This window comes from Trachinotus anak, unplaced genomic scaffold, assembly GCF_046630095.1.
Source record: "Trachinotus anak isolate AG129_WGS33_773 ecotype Australia unplaced genomic scaffold, CSIRO_AGI_Tana_v1 ptg000003l, whole genome shotgun sequence".
Classification (NCBI taxonomy): domain Eukaryota; kingdom Metazoa; phylum Chordata; class Actinopteri; order Carangiformes; family Carangidae; genus Trachinotus; species Trachinotus anak.
The window spans coordinates 14,404,270-14,423,490 of NW_027273854.1; the positions used below are offsets into that span (position 1 = coordinate 14,404,270).

At 35.8% G+C, this 19,221-nt stretch overlaps 1 protein-coding gene across 5 annotated transcripts in view; it reads right to left on the reverse strand.

Annotated features, from left to right (window-relative positions):
- The window catches only part of LOC139618218 (uncharacterized), a 68,737-nt gene that overhangs the window by 12,219 nt on the left and 37,297 nt on the right, over positions 1-19,221 (reverse strand). For 2 of the 5 annotated variants that reach the window (XR_011689702.1, XM_071473975.1), the window contains exon 1: positions 1,705-1,863. Coding sequence is in view for 1 of the 5 variants with exons in the window: in XM_071473981.1 (XP_071330082.1) it covers positions 888-944 (57 nt within the window). In the remaining 4 variants the exon portion in view is untranslated. Of the gene's footprint in view, positions 1-528; positions 574-887; positions 945-1,424; positions 1,477-1,704; positions 1,864-19,221 lie in introns of those variants that run through there. The other 3 variants (XM_071473981.1, XM_071473977.1, XM_071473976.1) reach the window with 3 other exon arrangements.

The window sequence follows — 19,221 nt, forward strand, 5'->3', positions numbered from 1 at the left end:
CAACTTTGACAATATGCATTAGTAAGTTTTTGAATTTGAAGGAAGGTGTCAAGTCAGTAAACCTTCATTAACTGAGCTGATGGCATATTTTACAAAAATATATAATTTTTATTCAATTTCAGCAATTGTGTGAGATTGAATAGTGTTCTTACCTGATGAAACGGTTACCATTGTACCCTTTCCCCAATAGTCAAAAGCACCGTAGTAGCACAGTGCTGCATCTACTCTGCTGTTAGTATGAAAAGGCTACAACTACTACTGCCAAGCGCAAAAAGTCTACCTTCACATTTATTTAATCCAACTGTTAAAAAATCCACTTAAATGACTTAAAACACATCAGCCGTAAATGTCTAGCACTGTGTTCTACTGAGGTGATCGCTGTTTGACTTTTCACGGTACATACCATGTTAAAACAATTCCCTTTTGAATTGTGACTTGACATGATGAGAAGTTGCAATATAACTTAAACATGACACTTCACAGTCTGAAATGTATCCTACTGTAGATCGTAAATGGTACAAATCTTACCTGATGACACAGTTACCATAGTGCCTTTTCCCCAGTAGTCAAAAGCCCAGCTGTCATTGTTAAGAGAGTCAATTCACACTTCCCACAAAAACTAATTGCTCTAATAACTCATTCCTTCATGCCATACAGTTTGGTTTCAGCGACAGTTAAAACCAAACAGAAATACACACCTGTGGATTGACTTTTGTTTCAACTGAACTAAAAAGCCAAGAGTTTGAAAGTTTCGGTGAATTCTTTGCCAGGTTAGAAAGTACTGTTGGCTGTCTTATCAACGGACAACTACATGAAAATGATCCTACATATTTTTGTGATGTAATTACGAATTTCATTTTCTAGTTTGAGACAATATCGTTACATACCTGAGGTGACGGTGACCATGGTGCCTTTTCCCCAGTAGTCAAAAGCGTAGTCACAGTCTAATAAATCATTAACCACTGCATACAAAAACCTGTTCCCAGATTTCTACCCTTTTCATTGTAGGTTATTTCATCACATTCTGCCATCGACATATTTTCCTTAGCTTTTGCAAACAAGTTCAAGTTTAAAATAAGTTTAAATTCAGTCTACCAATTGTAACACATTTAATACACAGTATTCCAGAAATGACGGACCTGCAACTTGTCACAACTGTAATCTTAAAAAATACAGAAAATGTTTTGAAATCAAAATCAATACATGGGAAATAAAAAATATGATCGGCTTACCTGATGTAACTGTAACCATTGTGCCTTTCCCCCAGTAGTCAAAAGCATCGTCACAGTGTAATATGTCAACACATCCAACATACAAAAACTAGCATCTTAAGAGACTTTTGATGCCACTGAGATACAAATTTGCTACATTAAACTGTGTAAATATTACATTTTCAATATGAAGACAAAAAAAGATTATTTTACCTGATGTGACAGTCACCATTGTTCCTTTTCCCCAGTAGTCAAAGTAGTCACAGTGACAGGTTTCAATAGCACTTTAGTGCAAAAATATGTCACAGCTTGGATCATCGAACAAACTGTGATACTTAATAACTTAAGTATTGTATTTACCTAAAATTTTACCTGATCTTTTGATCTGCAGATTACTTTCTAGTTGAAGTACATTTTAAGTCAACATACATTTAATGAAAAACCAGAAAAATACTGAATTGTCTTCATTGAAAGTAGATTAATTATTACTTACCAGAAGTTACTGTGACTTGTGTCCCTTTCCCCCAGTAGTCAAAGTAGTCATCACAGTGATATGTTACAGTCTGCTTCTAATACAAATACTTACAATGTTTTTAAAACCGAGGAAAGTAAACAGGTTTCACTGAGTTCCCACTGTACCATTTATTAATAATTTCCCATGAGATATTCAGTTCCTGTGGTCCGGGTTACATAAAATTAAGTGTGTTTGCCAACGGTTAGTGAACACTTCCTCTTTATCAGACCTTCCTGTCAGCTCTAGTTCCTGCAGCATGGAGTTCACACAACCAGATAAACTGGATTCAGCCAAATTAATATTACGCTTTGATATAAATTTACAATCATTATAGAGTTCTGTTTATCTTAAGTCCGCATTTTCACATTTTAAATTTAAAAAAGTGTAACTCTTTGTACATGTTCACTTGATTTATTATTACCACTTCAATCAAGCAGGCTGTCCATCCCTGGAGTTACTTCATGTTTTAGTCCATTAACTAGCCTACAAGTCTTGTGTATATTATTGACAAGTCTCAATGTGTAGTACTACACAACTATGAATTTTACATGCAGTGTATTAGCTTGTGGCATTATTGTTATTTCTGCCCGGAAGGTGGGGAATTAATAGAAATTGATTGAAATTTAAAGAATAAACACCTTCACTTAACAGTTATGGTGAAATTGAGAGATGTGCCATTTTTTATGTGGTTGTAAAGAACTCCTCTAACTTAAAACACATCAAGGTTATTTATTCCCTACCCTCTGATAAGACTCATACCAGCAGCCTCAGCTATACAGGAACTCATTTCCAGACACTGTGGATGTGATCATTAGTCCCAGGAGATACTGGCTCATTGATGTATTTTTCTGTAGTTGTTGGACAACAGTGGAGCTGCATGGCACAGAGAAATGCTATGCAGCTACATGTCAGATTTAGTCTTTTCATGACATTTGTTGATAATCAGAAAGATATTGAGAATTTCTAGCTTTATCCCCTAAAATCTAATGTTACCGATCCTACCTACATGGATGTTGTTGCTCTGTATGTATGGCACGTGAGATTCTTCTTTGCTCCCGTCACAATAACTATGGCCACTAGACGGTTCTGCTACTTGAATGTAAATACATCCACAGATGCTGTCTCACAAGACTGCTAGATGTCTCTTAACAGTAAACATAACCTTGTGTTGTAATGTGTTGCTTGTACAAACAACCTAGAGAGTAGTTGTATTCAGGAAGTTATATTCCCACAAAAGCAGATGTTAATATCTTAAGGGAAAACGACTTTGGAATGTAATGATGAATTTCACTGATGCATGATTATAAGTTGTATATTCAACATTCATCAATTTTAATTATCTACTTAAAAAATCAGTTGGAATCAGATGAATACCAGTTCTTTAAAAAAAAGGGATGAGCAGCAGAGCTGAGTATGTTGGTTGCGCCCATGAAAGATTTGCCAAATCTTCTCTGCCAATGCCAAACACCTTTTTTTTGCTGTTGACTCTTGTTTGGTGTTGTTTGGTGGATTGGATGATTGAAGTCTGAAGAGACAAGACATATTGGCAATTTAACAATTTATTCATTGAACAAACAAGAGCCTCAGTAGCGTGTGAAAGAACCATACACAGCCACAACAGCGTGGCACCTCCTCCTCATGCTGGTCACCAGCCTGGTCACACACTGCTGTGGGATGGCATCTCATTCTTAAACCAGCATTTGTTGCAAGTCAGCCAACGTGGTTGTGTTGGTCACTCTGGCACGAACAGCACGCTTAAGCTGATCCCACAAGTGTTCAATGGGGTTGAGTTCAGGACTGCTGGCAGGCCATGCCATCCTCTCCACTCCCAAATTCTGGAGGTAGTCTCTGATTAACAAGAGTCAATAGCAACAGCAAAAAAATCTGTTCAGCATTGGCAGAGAAAATTTCATGGGCGCAACCCACATACTCAGCTCTGCTGCTCATGTTCCTCACAAATGTGGCACCATTTAAAAGGGAAATAAACAGGCTTTCCAATGGTATTAGATTTATTGCCAAGAAGCATTGTTACAACAAAGAAATAATCTACCAAATACAAATTTCCTTACTTTTTGTGCTGATTTCTCTTAATTTTTAATTAATTTCGGATTTATTTCTGCCATAAAATGCCTCTAAAATGTCAAAGTTCTCCAGATGCAGCTGTTAAAATGGTTAAAAAAAGAGAAGAAAACGCAACCCCGATGCAAGGTACATGCATCTCATACAGGTAGTGTGCCCGCTCTAATCCATTATCATGGGTGCCGAAGTGAAAACCATGATGTTTCGCAGCTGCCAGGGACACACGACGATCCAGTGTGTTTTTGGATTTCACTTTCAATTAAAACACACTTTCATTATCTCCAATCAGTTCAAGTTATGAATCACCTCATTCATTTTATACATGCTGTGGCAGACACAGCCAATTTTAGAGGGAAAAAATTAATTTTGAGGTAAGTAAGTTACTTACACATCAAGAGAGGAAAGCCAGCTCTGAATCAACCTGGAGCCCTTTTCACCTTGGACACTGATAGAGTCGGTAAAGGCACTGATGGAGCCGATAAAAACTTTATGGATATTTAACATGAACTCTTTTTCAAAAATGGCAAAAACTCCCCCCAGTGAAAAAGCAAAAAATGCAAAATTTAAGTTTTTTCCAATTTTGCTTTTACAGTTAACCTTCACTAATGCAATATTTCAAAATGTACATAAAGATATGTTGATGGAAATATAGCTATTGTTATCGTGAGAATGTTTTTCCTGGTGATGACTGAGATTGTTTCATTGCCCAGCCCTAGTTTTATGTACAACCCTTCTCTTTATTTTGGTCTCAATTTAAAACATACATCCTGACAGGATTTGAATCAGCTTGCTTGTCGTGCACGTCTGCAGTGGCACGATGCGATTTGGGAGGTGTGCTAGTCCGCTCCTCTGTGGGCCTCTGTGACCGATGGTTGCCCCGAACGCCCTTCTCTGTGATGTTTGCAGAGACATTTATGTTTATCTTCACTTTCAGTTGATCAAAATACTCTTAGCACTCATCACATACTCAGTTGAAAATGGCGTCACTTAATGGTACTGCTTCAGGCAGTACAATCAAAAATGATTTCTGTCAGAATTTAATTGTTTCATTTTAATTTTTTAAATATACAAATCCATGATGAAGACATACAGTAGGTTATCTGGCCTGCTTTTTTGTAATGTGCCATTAGTGCTGGTGTCAGAGCCTGTGGCTTAATGTCTCAAGTTTCAGTTTGTTAACTGGCTGCGGAAGCACCTGTTGTGGTGAAGATGGTTTCCTCTGGGTTACATAAATAGTAAGGATGTTGATAACCAAAGTCCCAAGTACATGTTTTCATTTATGCCTTGATAATGCCTTTAATTTGAGACTGACAGTATTTGAGTTTAACATTGTATCTGTATTAGAACAGATGTACATTTCAAGTTAGTAAGAGGTTGATGTGACAGTTAAATATTTGCTGGATCCTTAATTCATGACCATTAACTCACATTTAAGTTTTACTTAAATTACCTTGACACCAAATTTACCTTAAATGGACAAAAAACAGTTCCATTATGTTTCTTTGTCAGTATGTGAAATATATTGCATCTGCTAAGAAAAAAACATGAGGAAAAAATGATTAAGGTTTTGTGATTTTCATGCCTTTCTGGCTGGACGGCAACAGCGGGGCCGCCCTATAATCTGGAATGTCCCTGACTGACTGACTGCCTGATTTTTCAAACAAGACTGGGTATAAACCTGGTACACGACTGGAGCATGTATGGACACCAACCAGGGGGCATGGGGCTACACCTCTTGCTACAGACAGTCACCAATCCACTCTAATTTCCTGGCTCCTCAGGAACTGCAGGGAAGTGGAGGAGCACTTCCAATAGACTGACCCTCGCCTCCAATACAGCAATGAAAATATTTTCATCACGGTATCATTATTACGAAATTAGGCAGAGGAATAAATAAACATAAGAAACAAGAGCAGGAGAGAGGGAGGGAGAGAGAGAAGTCATCTGCAACTGCTAAGCTAAAGAAATGAGCAGATCTGAGTACTACAGTAAACAGAAACACCAGCAACTGGAAATGAGACAATATGCTTATTGCGTTATTATTGGGTTTCTGCCCACTGAAATGCTTTAAATTTGAAACACTTACAGAAAGTTTAGTTTGTATTCACCTGGCAAACGGGAAGTCGGAAGTAAAAAACTGGCCAAACTATTGTGGATCCCAGACAGAGGCTGTGTTCTGTGTGAGAGACAAAATAGGAAAGACAGTCTGTCTAGGGGCTCTCCTGGGGCTCACCTGGTGGAACATGTGCCAGCTGGGCTTAGATCTTTCCACTCTGGCCAAGTTTTAAAGTCCAGTCTGTGGCCCTTTGCTGCCTGTCATCCCCTCTCCTTCCCCCAACTTTCATGTGTCTCTCTCTCTCTCACTATGACTCTAATAAAGCCAAAAGCCTGAAAAACAAGAAAGATAGTCTGTTTCCTCTGTCTTTTCTCTCTGAATGATCATTTTATAAGTAAATACAGCTGAAGTCACAGCTCAGTCTTTGTCTTTATGTGTTTGATGATTCAATTTTCAATTCAGTTTTATTTGTATAGCGCCAAATCATAATATACATTATCTCGAGGCACTTTACTTTTAACCCAACAGTTCCCACAAAGAGCAAGCACTTGGCAACAGGGGGGAGGAAAAACGTCTGATGTCACAGTTACAAAATCAGGATTTGACCATAGGGATCCAGACATATACTAGATTTCAACTGGTCTTGTTTCAGGAAATTCAGAAAAATATAAATATAAATTCCACTTATAAATGAAAATTTACCCTTCTGCTATTCCACTGATAATCACATTTCTTCAGGGTCTAACACATTCTGAAAATTTTGTGAATATCTTTTCTTTTTCTTGAGGCATACTGACTTTATGCCACAGTTCAATTCAGGATAAGTTTTTGTATTGCCATATATCACTGTGCCCACCCCCCAGTACACAGCAGTATAAACTCATACAAAAACCTCTGCCTGATGGTGCATGTATTCACTACATTTCAGTACCTTTTTACTGTAAAACTATGAAATCAGCAAGCTTTTCATGTTTGCTCTATTTTATTTAATATTTCACCATTTGAAATCTGATAATAATTTATATGATACCAGTGTGCTAAGGAAACTGTATCACTTCTAGGCTCGTGATTCCCGAACACAACCCTTTGAGTGAGAAAACTTGTTAATCTTTAAGCATCTTTGCTTTTTTGACAAAGAGTTTTGTTGAACACATACAGGCCTACCATTTTTTATTCTGTATCAGCATCATACACCGCATTTCCTTCTCAGTGGAGGGGGGTTTTTGTCATAGGATGTGTCACTGTGGCTGTTAGAGTACACTGTGTTATGACCCTGTACAAATACTCACCATGCTCAGTGACTGTCATGACACACAATGCACAAAATGCTATTACTTTAATGAAAGTATTTAAAAAAAAAATAAAAGTAATGTGAAAATCTAGTCATGTGAATGGCACCAAAAATTATCATTAAACAATCATTAAACAAATACATGTAGTAAGTAGAATACATAAGGTGCATAAAATCAAGTAAGAAACTTTGTGAACAGCACTACAAAACTTCTTTTCCCCAATGGACACAAATGCACCACAGGTATTGATTACACCGGGGTCCGCATCTTTCAGTTACCCCAGAATATTTTCCCTTATGTTGCAATATCACTGAGTTGACAACCTGAAATTACCACAAAAATAACCACACTCTTTGGTGGTGCTGTGGGGTTCACACACACACACACACATGCATACTTGTACTTTTGTATTTGTGAGGACACTTATTGCCATAATTACATTCCCTAGCCCCTTACCCTAACCTTAATCATCAAATGCCTAACCCTAACCTAAACCTAATTCTAACCCCAACCCTAAAACCAAGTCTTAACCCTCAAGACGTGATCTGAAGATGTCTCAAATAATGAAGACCGGTCAAAGTGTTGTCACTTTCCCAAAATGTCCTCACTCTGTTAATAAAATTTTTTGGTCCTTACTATGTAGCAAGTACACAGTTTTCTGAATTTATCAACCAACCACTGACATCAATACATGTAACAGCAGTTAAAAAGAATTGTAAAAATAGATAGATTATAGATAATAGATAATAAGGGAGTTAGCCATGTAGCTTCATCCTAGCCCATTAAGGGTTTTGGCCAAAGGGTCGACAATACACAGTGTCACATTACAGGGCTACTGCACTGAATTTTATGTGGTTTTAGAACTGTGCCGTTTCATATGTTAACATACTTTGGTCAATAAAGAAATACTGAGTGTTTACATACACCTTCCATTCCCAGTATAAAGACCCTTGCTTCTATCTTGAGGGGTTTTTGTAACTGTGTGTATCACTGTGGCCACTCCAGGACACAGTGATACACCACAATACAAAAACCAGTGTCACAATAAAGCTGCCATGTACTGCTGCCGTACACAGTCTGGATCTTTTCACTTAGATAATTCAAAATCAAAATTTCTGTTCAAATGTAATGGCCACTGTAAGTTTAAAAAATATATATCATTGTTACATGGCAGGATTGATAATTTAATTTTGAATGTGTTTGTACCAATGATGAATTACTGTATAATCACTGATAATATTGGAGTGCTGCCAATAAACACACTGTATTTGTAAGGTCCTAAGTAAATCCTATATATAAAACTGTCATATATCATTTTATATATAATATATATCATATAATATTTTATTTTCTTTGTAAATATTATTACTTGTTTTCTCTTTTAGTGTTGTATTGGGTTGAATATTATGCCATATGTAAGAGACGATGAGTTCTGTCAACTCTAAATGCTTTGTGGCCTCTGCACAGTCTGTGAACATCTTTGACTGACACCAGTTTGCAGAAGATTCTTGTCCACTTGGCCTGTTCACTGTCCACACAACATAAAACACATTCACCACGGTTTCACTGGATGTCCACAGCATATGATGGAGATGGGCTGCAAGCAATAGAGCAATCAAAGGAGAAATTCAAAGATTACACACTTGTATTTGTATTTGTATTTATATTTATGTTATGGTGATAGAGCACTACTTATTAGTGTTGTACTGAGTGCTAACATGCACCTTCCACTCTCGGTAGAAAGACTCTCGCTTCTCCTCAGAGGTTTTTGTAACTGTGTGAATCATTGTGGTCACCCCAGTTACACAATGTTACACCACGATGCAAAAACCAGTGTCACAATGTAGCTGTCATACATTTCTCTGCAGTATAGTTATTTTTCCTTCTACTTAAATGAAATGAAGCGTTTTGCAGGTACTCGTTCTTTTATGAATTTACATTCCTCGTGATTAATTAACTGAATATTTATTGTGCAACATGTAAGTCTATTATTTTGTTATTAATTGTTATGAATTATTTCTATTATTTCTTTATTGTCATAGTGAATATTTGTGCGCTTTTTTTTGCAGAGTCAGCAAACATAATATTTTATGTGCTATATCAGATAATGTATTATAACACAGCCTTGTGACTTTATATGAATAACGTGGACTACCTTTTCAGTGCTGTGTGTAATTTGACACAAATAAACAAATGACCTTTTAAAAAGCCTCCCCACAATTTTTTTTAAGTGTCTTTGTTAGACAAACATGAACAGTTTGAAGAGATGGAAAATTGTTTAATTAAATCAAGTATATATCATACAGAATATTAAAAACACTTCTCAATATAATGAAATACATCACCTCTGCTAAGCAGCACCACAAGGTCGACAAACACACAGTGTCACATTACAGGGCTCCTGTACTGAATTGTATGTGGTTTTAGAACTGTGCCGTTTCATATGTTAACTTTGTTTGGTCAATAAAAATAACTAAAAAATGTAATTTAACAATACCAATATATCCTTTGACACTAATCTGATATTCTCATCATCCAGTGGGAGTTTTGCTTACTTTACAATTACAGGAGATACACAGATGAGTTTTTACAGCCTGGTTTACAGCATGGTTTTTGTCATGGTGTATATCACTGTGCTGTAGCCACCACTATAAGCCACAGTGATACAAGCCCTTCCCAAAACCTCATCACACTTCACCAAGACCACACAACTATTTAATGGATTAGGCAGAATTTTTGTACAAACATTCATGGTCCCCAGATGATGAATCCCAATGGTTTTGCTGATACCCTAAATTAGCTAGACTGACTTTAGTGAGATACCTTGACAAGTATTGCATGAATTGCCATAGCGGCTGGTTCACATACAGTATGATACAGGTGAGTTTTATTGGTAATATACAGGCAGCAGGAAGCAGTCTCATCTACTAACTTTGTCTGTATTAGCTTCATACACAGCATCTCCTTAGTGGAAGGAGGTTTTTGTCATAGGATGTATCACTGTGGCTGCTGCTATAGTAACTACACTGTGATACAACCCGATACAAAAACTTCACCCTGCTCACTGGCTATGATGACACACACTTGCTTTTACTTTCAACTGTGTATTTTCTACTGTTGTAATGTTTATTTATTTATTTTAATGATTCATTTATTCAAGAGTGGTAATTATTAAAACAAATATATATTTAAACACATTTATTAATATACATCGTGCAGTAAAGATATTGGCAAATGACTTTCACCAGTTTTGAATGAGAAACAAAACTGTTGGAGCATAAACAAGGTCATTAGGTTTCAGCAGGATGACATGTTCATACTCTTTATTTTTTCAAGTGTATCATTAAAACATTGTGGGACCTAACACAAAGGTTGCCCATCTTTAATTTCAAATTTTGTGCTACAAGTTGTACTGCCAGTGACATGAAGACACTATCCATGAAAAGTCTTTCCATAATATCCATAATTTACATTTCCATAATTTACTGTATTTTTTGACAAAGTGAATCATATGGCATGTTTGGGCTAACTGTACATTAATAAAGGCACAGCTTCCTAGGGTTGTACTGAGTGTTTACATACACCTTCCATTCCCAGTATAAAGACCCTTGCTTCTATCTTGAGGGGTTTTTGTAACTGTGTGTATCACTGTGGCCACTCCAGGACACAGTGATACACCACAATACAAAAACCAGTGTCACAATAAAGCTGCCATGTATTGCTGCCATACACAGTCTGGATCTTTTAAAAAAATATATATATCATTGTTACATGGCAGGATTGATAATTTAATTTTGAATGTGTTTGTACCAATGATGAATTACTGTATAATCACTGATAACATTGGAGTGCTGCCAATAAACACACTGCGCTTGTAAGGTCCTAAGTAAATCCTATATATAAAACTGTCATATATCATTTTATATATAATATATATCATATAATATTTTATTTTCTTTGTAAATATTATTACTTGTTTTCTCTTTTAGTGTTGTATTGGGTTGAATATTATGCCATATGTAAGAGACAATGTGTTCTGTCAATTCTAAATGCTTTGTGGCCTCTGCACAGTCTGTGAACGTCTTTGACTGACACCAGTTTGCAGAAGATTCTTGTCCACTTGGCCTGTTCACTGTCCACACAACATAAAACATTCACCACGGTTTCACTGGATGTCCACAGCATATGATGGAGATGGGCTGCAAGCAATAGAGTAATCAAAGGAGAAATTCTAAGATTACACACTTGTATTTGTATTTGTATTTATATTTATGTTATGGTGATAGAGCACTACTTATTAGTGTTGTACTGAGTGCTAACATGCACCTTCCACTCTCGGTAGAAAGACTCTCGCTTCTCCTCAGAGGTTTTTGTAACTGTGTGAATCATTGTGGTCACCCCAGTTACACAATGTTACACCACAATGCAAAAACCAGTGTCACAATGTAGCTGTCATACATTTCTCTGCAGTATAGTTATTTTTCCTTCTACTTAAATGAAATGAAGCGTTTTGCAGGTACTCGTTCTTTTATGAATTTACATTCCTCGTGATTAATTAACTGAATATTTATTGTGCAACATGTAAGTCTGTCTATTATTTTGTTATTAATTGTTATGAATTATTTCTATTATTTCTTTAATGTCATAGTGAATATTTGTGCACTTTTTTTGCAGAGTCAGCAAACATAATATTTTATGTGCTATATCAGATAATGTATTATAACACAGCCTTGTGACTTTATATGAATAACATGGACTACCTTTTCAGTGCTGTGTGTAATTTGACACAAATAAACAAATGACCTTTTAAAAAGCCTCCCCACAATTTTTTAAGTGTCTTTGTTAGACAAACATGAACAGTTTGAAGAGATGGAAAATTGTTTAATTAAATCAAGTATATGTCATACAGAATATTAAAAACACTTCTCAATGTAATGAAATACATCACCTCTACTAAGCAGCACCACAGGGTCGACAAACACACAGTGTCACATTACAGGGCTCCTGTACTGAATTGTATGTGGTTTTAGAACTGTGCCGTTTCATATGTTAACTTAGTTTGGTCAATAAGAATAAATAAAAAAAATAATTTAACAATACCAATATATCCTTTGACACTAATCTGATATTCTCATCATCCAGTGGGAGTTTTGCTTACTTTACAATTACAGGAGATACACAGATGGGTTTTTACAGCCTGGTTTACAGCATGGTTTTTGTCATGGTGTATATCACTGTGCCCCAGCCACTACTATAAACCACAGTGATACAAGCCCTTCCCAAAACCTCATCACACTTCACCAAGACCAGACAACTATTTAATGGATTAGGCAGAATTTTTGTACAAACATTCATGGTCCCCAGATGATGAATCCCAATGGTTTTGCTGATACCCTAAATTAGCTAGACTGAGCTTAGTGAGATACCTTGACAAGTATTGCATGAATTGCCGTAGCAGCTGGTTCACATACAGTATGATACAATGATACAGGTGAGTTTTATTGGTAATATACAGGCAGCAGGAAGCAGTCTCATCTACTAACTTTGTCTGTATTAGCTTCATACACAGCATCTCCTTAGTGGAAGGAGGTTTTTGTCATAGGATGTATCACTGTGGCCACTGCTATAGTAACTACACTGTGATACAACCCGATACAAAAACTTCACCCTGCTCACTGGCTATGATGACACACACTTGCTTTTACTTTCAACTGTGTATTTTCTACTGTTGTAATGTTTATTTATTTATTTATTTTAATGATTCATTTATTCAAGAGTGGTAATTATTAAAACAAATATATATTTAAACACATTTATTAATATACATCGTGCAGTAAAGATATTGGCAAATGACTTTCACCAGTTTTGAATGAGAAACAAAACTGTTGGAGCATAAACAAGGTCATTAGGTTTCAGCAGGATGACATGTTCATACTCTTTATTTTTTCAAGTGTATCATTAAAACACTGTGGGACCTAACACAAAGGTTGCCCATCTTTAATTTCAAATTTTGTGCTACAAGTTGTGCTGCCAGTGACATGAAGACACTGTCCATGAAAAGTCTTTCCATAATATCCATAATTTACATTTCCATAATTTACTGTATTTTTTGACAAAGTGAATCATATGACATGTTTGGGCTAACTGTACATTAATAAAGGCACAGCTTCCTAGGGTTGTACTGAGTGTTTGCATACACCTTCCATTCCCAGTATAAAGACCCTTGCTTCTATCTTGAGGGGTTTTTGTAACTCTGTGTGTATCACTGTGGCCACTCCAGGACACAGTGATACACCACAATACAAAAACCAGTGTCACAATAAAGCTGCCATGTACTGCTGCCGTACACAGTCTGGATTAAAAAAAAAATATATATATCATTGTTACATGGCAGGATTGATAATTTAATTTTGAATGTGTTTGTACCAATGATGAATTACCGTATAATCACTGATAACATTGGAGTGCTGCCAATAAACACACTGTATTTGTAAGGTCCTAAGTAAATCCTATATATAAAACTGTCATATATCATTTTATATATAATATATATCATATAATATTTTATTTTCTTTGTAAATATTATTACTTGTTTTCTCTTTTAGTGTTGTATTGGGTTGAATATTATGTCATATGTAAGAGACAATGAGTTCTGTCAATTCTAAATGCTTTGTGGCCTCTGCACAGTCTGTGAACATCTTCGACTGACACCAGTTTGCAGAAGATTCTTGTCCACTTGGCCTGTTCACTGTCCACACGACATAAAACATTCACCACGGTTTCACTGGATGTCCACAGCATATGATGGAGATGGGCTGCAAGCAATAGAGCAATCAAAGGAGAAATTCTAAGATTACACACTTGTATTTGTATTTGTATTTATATTTATGTTATGGTGATAGAGCACTACTTATTAGTGTTGTACTGAGTGCTAACATGCACCTTCCACTCTCGGTAGAAAGACTCTCGCTTCTCCTCAGAGGTTTTTGTAACTGTGTGAATCATTGTGGCCACCCCAGTTACACAATGTTACACCACAATGCAAAAACCAGTGTCACAATGTAGCTGTCAAACATTTCTCTGCAGTATAGTTATTTTTCCTTCTACTTAAATGAAATGAAGCGTTTTGCAGGTACTCGTTCTTTTATGAATTTACATTCCTCGTGATTAATTAACTGAATATTTATTGTGCAACATGTAAGTCTGTCTATTATTTTGTTATTAATTGTTATGAATTATTTCTATTATTTCTTTAATGTCATAGTGAATATTTGTGCACTTTTTTTGCAGAGTCAGCAAACATAATATTTTATGTGCTATATCAGATAATGTATTATAACACAGCCTTGTGACTTTATATGAATAACATGGACTACCTTTTCAGTGCTGTGTGTAATTTGACACAAATAAACAAATGACCTTTTAAAAAGCCTCCCCACAATTTTTTTAAGTGTCTTTGTTAGACAAACATGAACAGTTTGAAGAGATGGAAAATTGTTTAATTAAATCAAGTATATGTCATACAGAATATTAAAAACACTTCTCAATGTAATGAAATACATCACCTCTACTAAGCAGCACCACAGGGTCGACAAACACACAGTGTCACATTACAGGGCTCCTGTACTGAATTGTATGTGGTTTTAGAACTGTGCCGTTTCATATGTTAACTTAGTTTGGTCAATAAGAATAAATAAAAAAAATAATTTAACAATACCAATATATCCTTTGACACTAATCTGATATTCTCATCATCCAGTGGGAGTTTTGCTTACTTTACAATTACAGGAGATACGCAGATGAGTTTTTACAGCCTGGTTTACAGCATGGTTTTTGTCATGGTGTATATCACTGTGCCCCAGCTACCACCACTATAAACCACAGTGATACAAGCCCTTCCCAAAACTTCATCACACTTCACCAAGACCACACAACTATTTAATGGATTAGGCAGAATTTTTGTACAAACATTCATGGTCCCCAGATGATGAATCCCAATGGTTTTGCTGATACCCTAAATTAGCTAGACTGACTTTAGTGAAATAGCTTGACAAGTATTGCATGAATTGCCATAGCGGCTGGTTCACATACAGTATGATACAGGTGAGTTTTATTGGTAATATACAGGCAGCAGGAAGCAGTCTCATCTACTAACTTTGTCTGTATTAGCATCATACACAGCATCTCCTTAGTGGAAGGAGGTTTTTGTCATAGGATGTATCACTGTGGCCGCTGCTATAGTAACTACACTGTGATACAACCCGATACAAAAACTTCACCCTGCTCACTGGCTATGATGACACACACTTGCTTTTACTTTCAACTGTGTTTTTTCTACTGTTGTAATGTTTATTTATTTATTTTAATGATTCATTTATTCAAGAGTGGTAATTATTGAAACAAATATATATTTAAACACATTTATTAATATACATCGTGCAGTAAAGATATTGGCAAATCACTTTCACCTATTTTGAATGAGAAACGAAACTGCTGGAGCATAAACAAGGTCATTAGGTTTCATCAGGATGACATGTTCATACTCTTTATTTTTTCAAGTGTATCATTAAAACACTGTGGGACCTAACACAAAGGTTGCCCATCTTTAATTTCAAATTTTGTGCTACAAGTTGTGCTGCCAGTGACATGAAGACACTATCCATGAAAAGTCTTTTAAGTGGTACATTTCCATAATTTACTGTATTTTTTGACAAGGTGAATCATATGACATGTTTGGGCTAACTGTACATTAATAAAGGCACAGCTTCCTAGGGTTGTACTGAGTGTTTACATACACCTTCCATTCCCAGTATAAAGACCCTTGCTTCTACCTTGAGGGGTTTTTGTAACTGTGTGTATCACTGTGGCCACTCCAGGACACAGTGATACACCACAATACAAAAACCAGTGTCACAATAAAGCTGCCATGTACTGCTGCCATACACACTCTGGATCTTTTCACTTAAATAATTCAAAATCAAAATTTCTGTACAAATGTAATGGCCACTGTAAGTTTAAAAAAATATATCGTTACATGGCAGGATTGATAATTTAATTTTGAATGTGTATGTACCAATGATGAATTACTGTATAATCACTGATAACATTGGAGTGCTGCCAATAAACACACTGTATTTGTAAGGTCCTAAGTAAATCCTATATATAAAACTGTCATATATCATTTTATATATAATATATATCATATAATATTTTATTTTCTTTGTAAATATTATTACTTGTTTTCTCTTTTAGTGTTGTATTGGGTTGAATATTATGCCATATGTAAGAGACGATGAGTTCTGTCAACTCTAAATGCTTTGTTGCCTCTGCACAGTCTGTGAACATCTTTGACTGACACCAGTTTGCAGAAGATTCTTGTCCACTTGGCCTGTTCACTGTCCACACGACATAAAACATTCACCACGGTTTCACTGGATGTCCACAGCATATGATGGAGATGGGCTGCAAGCAATAGAGCAATCAAAGGAGAAATTCAAAGATTACACACTTGTATTTGTATTTGTATTTATATTTATGTTATGGTGATAGAGCACTACTTATTAGTGTTGTACTGAGTGCTAACATGCACCTTCCACTCTCGGTAGAAAGACTCTCGCTTCTCCTCAGAGGTTTTTGTAACTGTGTGAATCATTGTGGCCACCCCAGTTACACAATGTTACACCACAATGCAAAAACCAGTGTCACAATGTAGCTGTCATACATTTCTCTGCAGTATAGTTATTTTTCCTTCTACTTAAATGAAATGAAGCGTTTTGCAGGTACTCGTTCTTTTATGAATTTACATTCCTCAGGATTAATAACTGAATATTTATTGTGCAACATGTAAGTCTGTCTATTATTTTGTTATTAATTGTTATGAATTATTTCTATTATTTCTTTAATGTCATAGTGAATATTTGTGCGCTTTTTTTGCAGAGTCAGCAAACATAATATTTTATGTGCTATATCAGATAATGTATTATAACACAGCCTTGTGACTTTATATGAATAACGTGGACTACCTTTTCAGTGCTGTGTGTATTTTGACACAAATAAACAAATGACCTTTTAAAAAGCCTCCCCACACTTTTTTTAAGTGTCTTTGTTAGACAAACATGAACAGTTTGAAGAGATGGAAAATTGTTTAATTAAATCAATTATATATCATACAGAATATTAAAAACACTTCTCAATGTAATGAAATACATCACCTCTACTAAGCAGCACCACAAGGTCGACAAACACACAGTGTCACATTACAGGGCTCCTGTACTGAATTGTATGTGGTTTCAGAACTGTGCCGTTTCATATGTTAACTTAGTTTGGTCAATAAGAATAAATAAAAAAATTAATTTAACAATACCAATATATCCTTTGACACTAATCTGATATTCTCATCATCCAGTGGGAGTTTTGCTTACTTTACAATTACAGGAGATACGCAGATGAGTTTTTACAGCCTGGTTTACAGCATGGTTTTTGTTATGGTGTATATCACTGTGCCCCAGCTACCACTACTATAAACCACAGTGATACAAGCCCTTCCCAAAACCTCATCACACTTCACCAACACCACACAACTATTTAATGGATTAGGCAGAATTTTTGTACAAACATTCATGGTCCCCAGATGTTGAATCCCAATGGTTTTGCTGATACCCTAAATTAGCTAGACTGACTTTAGTGAAATACCTTGACAAGTATTGCATGAATTGCCATAGCGGCTGGTTCACATACAGTATGATACAGGTGAGTTTTATTGGTAATATACAGGCAGCAGGAAGCAGTCTCATCTACTAACTTTGTCTGTATTAGCATCATACACAGCATCTCCTTAGTGGAAGGAGGTTTTTGTCATAGGATGTATCACTGTGGCCACTGCTATAGTAACTACACTGTGATACAACCCGATACAAAAACTTCACCCTGCTCACTGGCTATGATGACACACACTTGCTTTTACTTTCAACTGTGTGTTTTCTACTGTTGTAATGTTTATTTATTTATTTTAATGATTAATTTATTCAAGAGTGGTAATTATTGAAACAAATATATATTTAAACACATTTATTAATATACATCATGCAGTAAAGATATTGGCAAATCACTTTCACCAGTTTTGAATGAGAAACGAAACTGCTGGAGCATAAACAAGGTCATTAGGTTTCAGCAGGATGACATGTTCATACTCTTTATTTTTTCAAGTGTATCATTAAAACACTGTGGGACCTAACACAAAGGTTGCCCATCTTTAATTTCAAATTTTGTGCTACAAGTTGTGCTGCCAGTGACATGAAGACACTATCCATGAAAAGTCTTTGAAGCGGTACATTTCCATAATTTACTGTATTTTTTGACAAAGTGAATCATATGACATGTTTGGGCTAACTGTACATTAATAAAGGCACAGCTTCCTAGGGTTGTACTGAGTGTTTGCATACACCTTACATTCCCAGTATAAAGACCCTTGCTTCTATCTTGAGGGGTTTTTGTAACTCTGTGTGTATCACTGTGGCCACTCCAGGACACAGTGATACACCACAATACAAAAACCAGTGTCACAATAAAGCTGCCATGTACTGCTGCCGTACACAGTCTGGATTTAAAAAAAAAAAAAAAATATCATTGTTACATGGCAGGATTGATCATTTAATTTTGAATGTGTTTGTACCAATGATGAATTACCGTATAATCACTGATAACATTGGAGTGCTGCCAATAAACACACTGTATTTGTAAGGTCCTAAGTAAATCCTATATATAAAACTGTCATATATCATTTTATATATAATATATATCATATAATATTTTATTTTCTTTGTAAATATTATTACTTGTTTTCTCTTTTAGTGTTGTATTGGGTTGAATATTATGTCATATGTAAGAGACAATGAGTTCTGTCAATTCTAAATGCTTTGTGGCCTCTGCACAGTCTGTGAACATCTTCGACTGACACCAGTTTGCAGAAGATTCTTGTCCACTTGGCCTGTTCACTGTCCACACGACATAAAACATTCACCACGGTTTCACTGGATGTCCACAGCATATGATGGAGATGGGCTGCAAGCA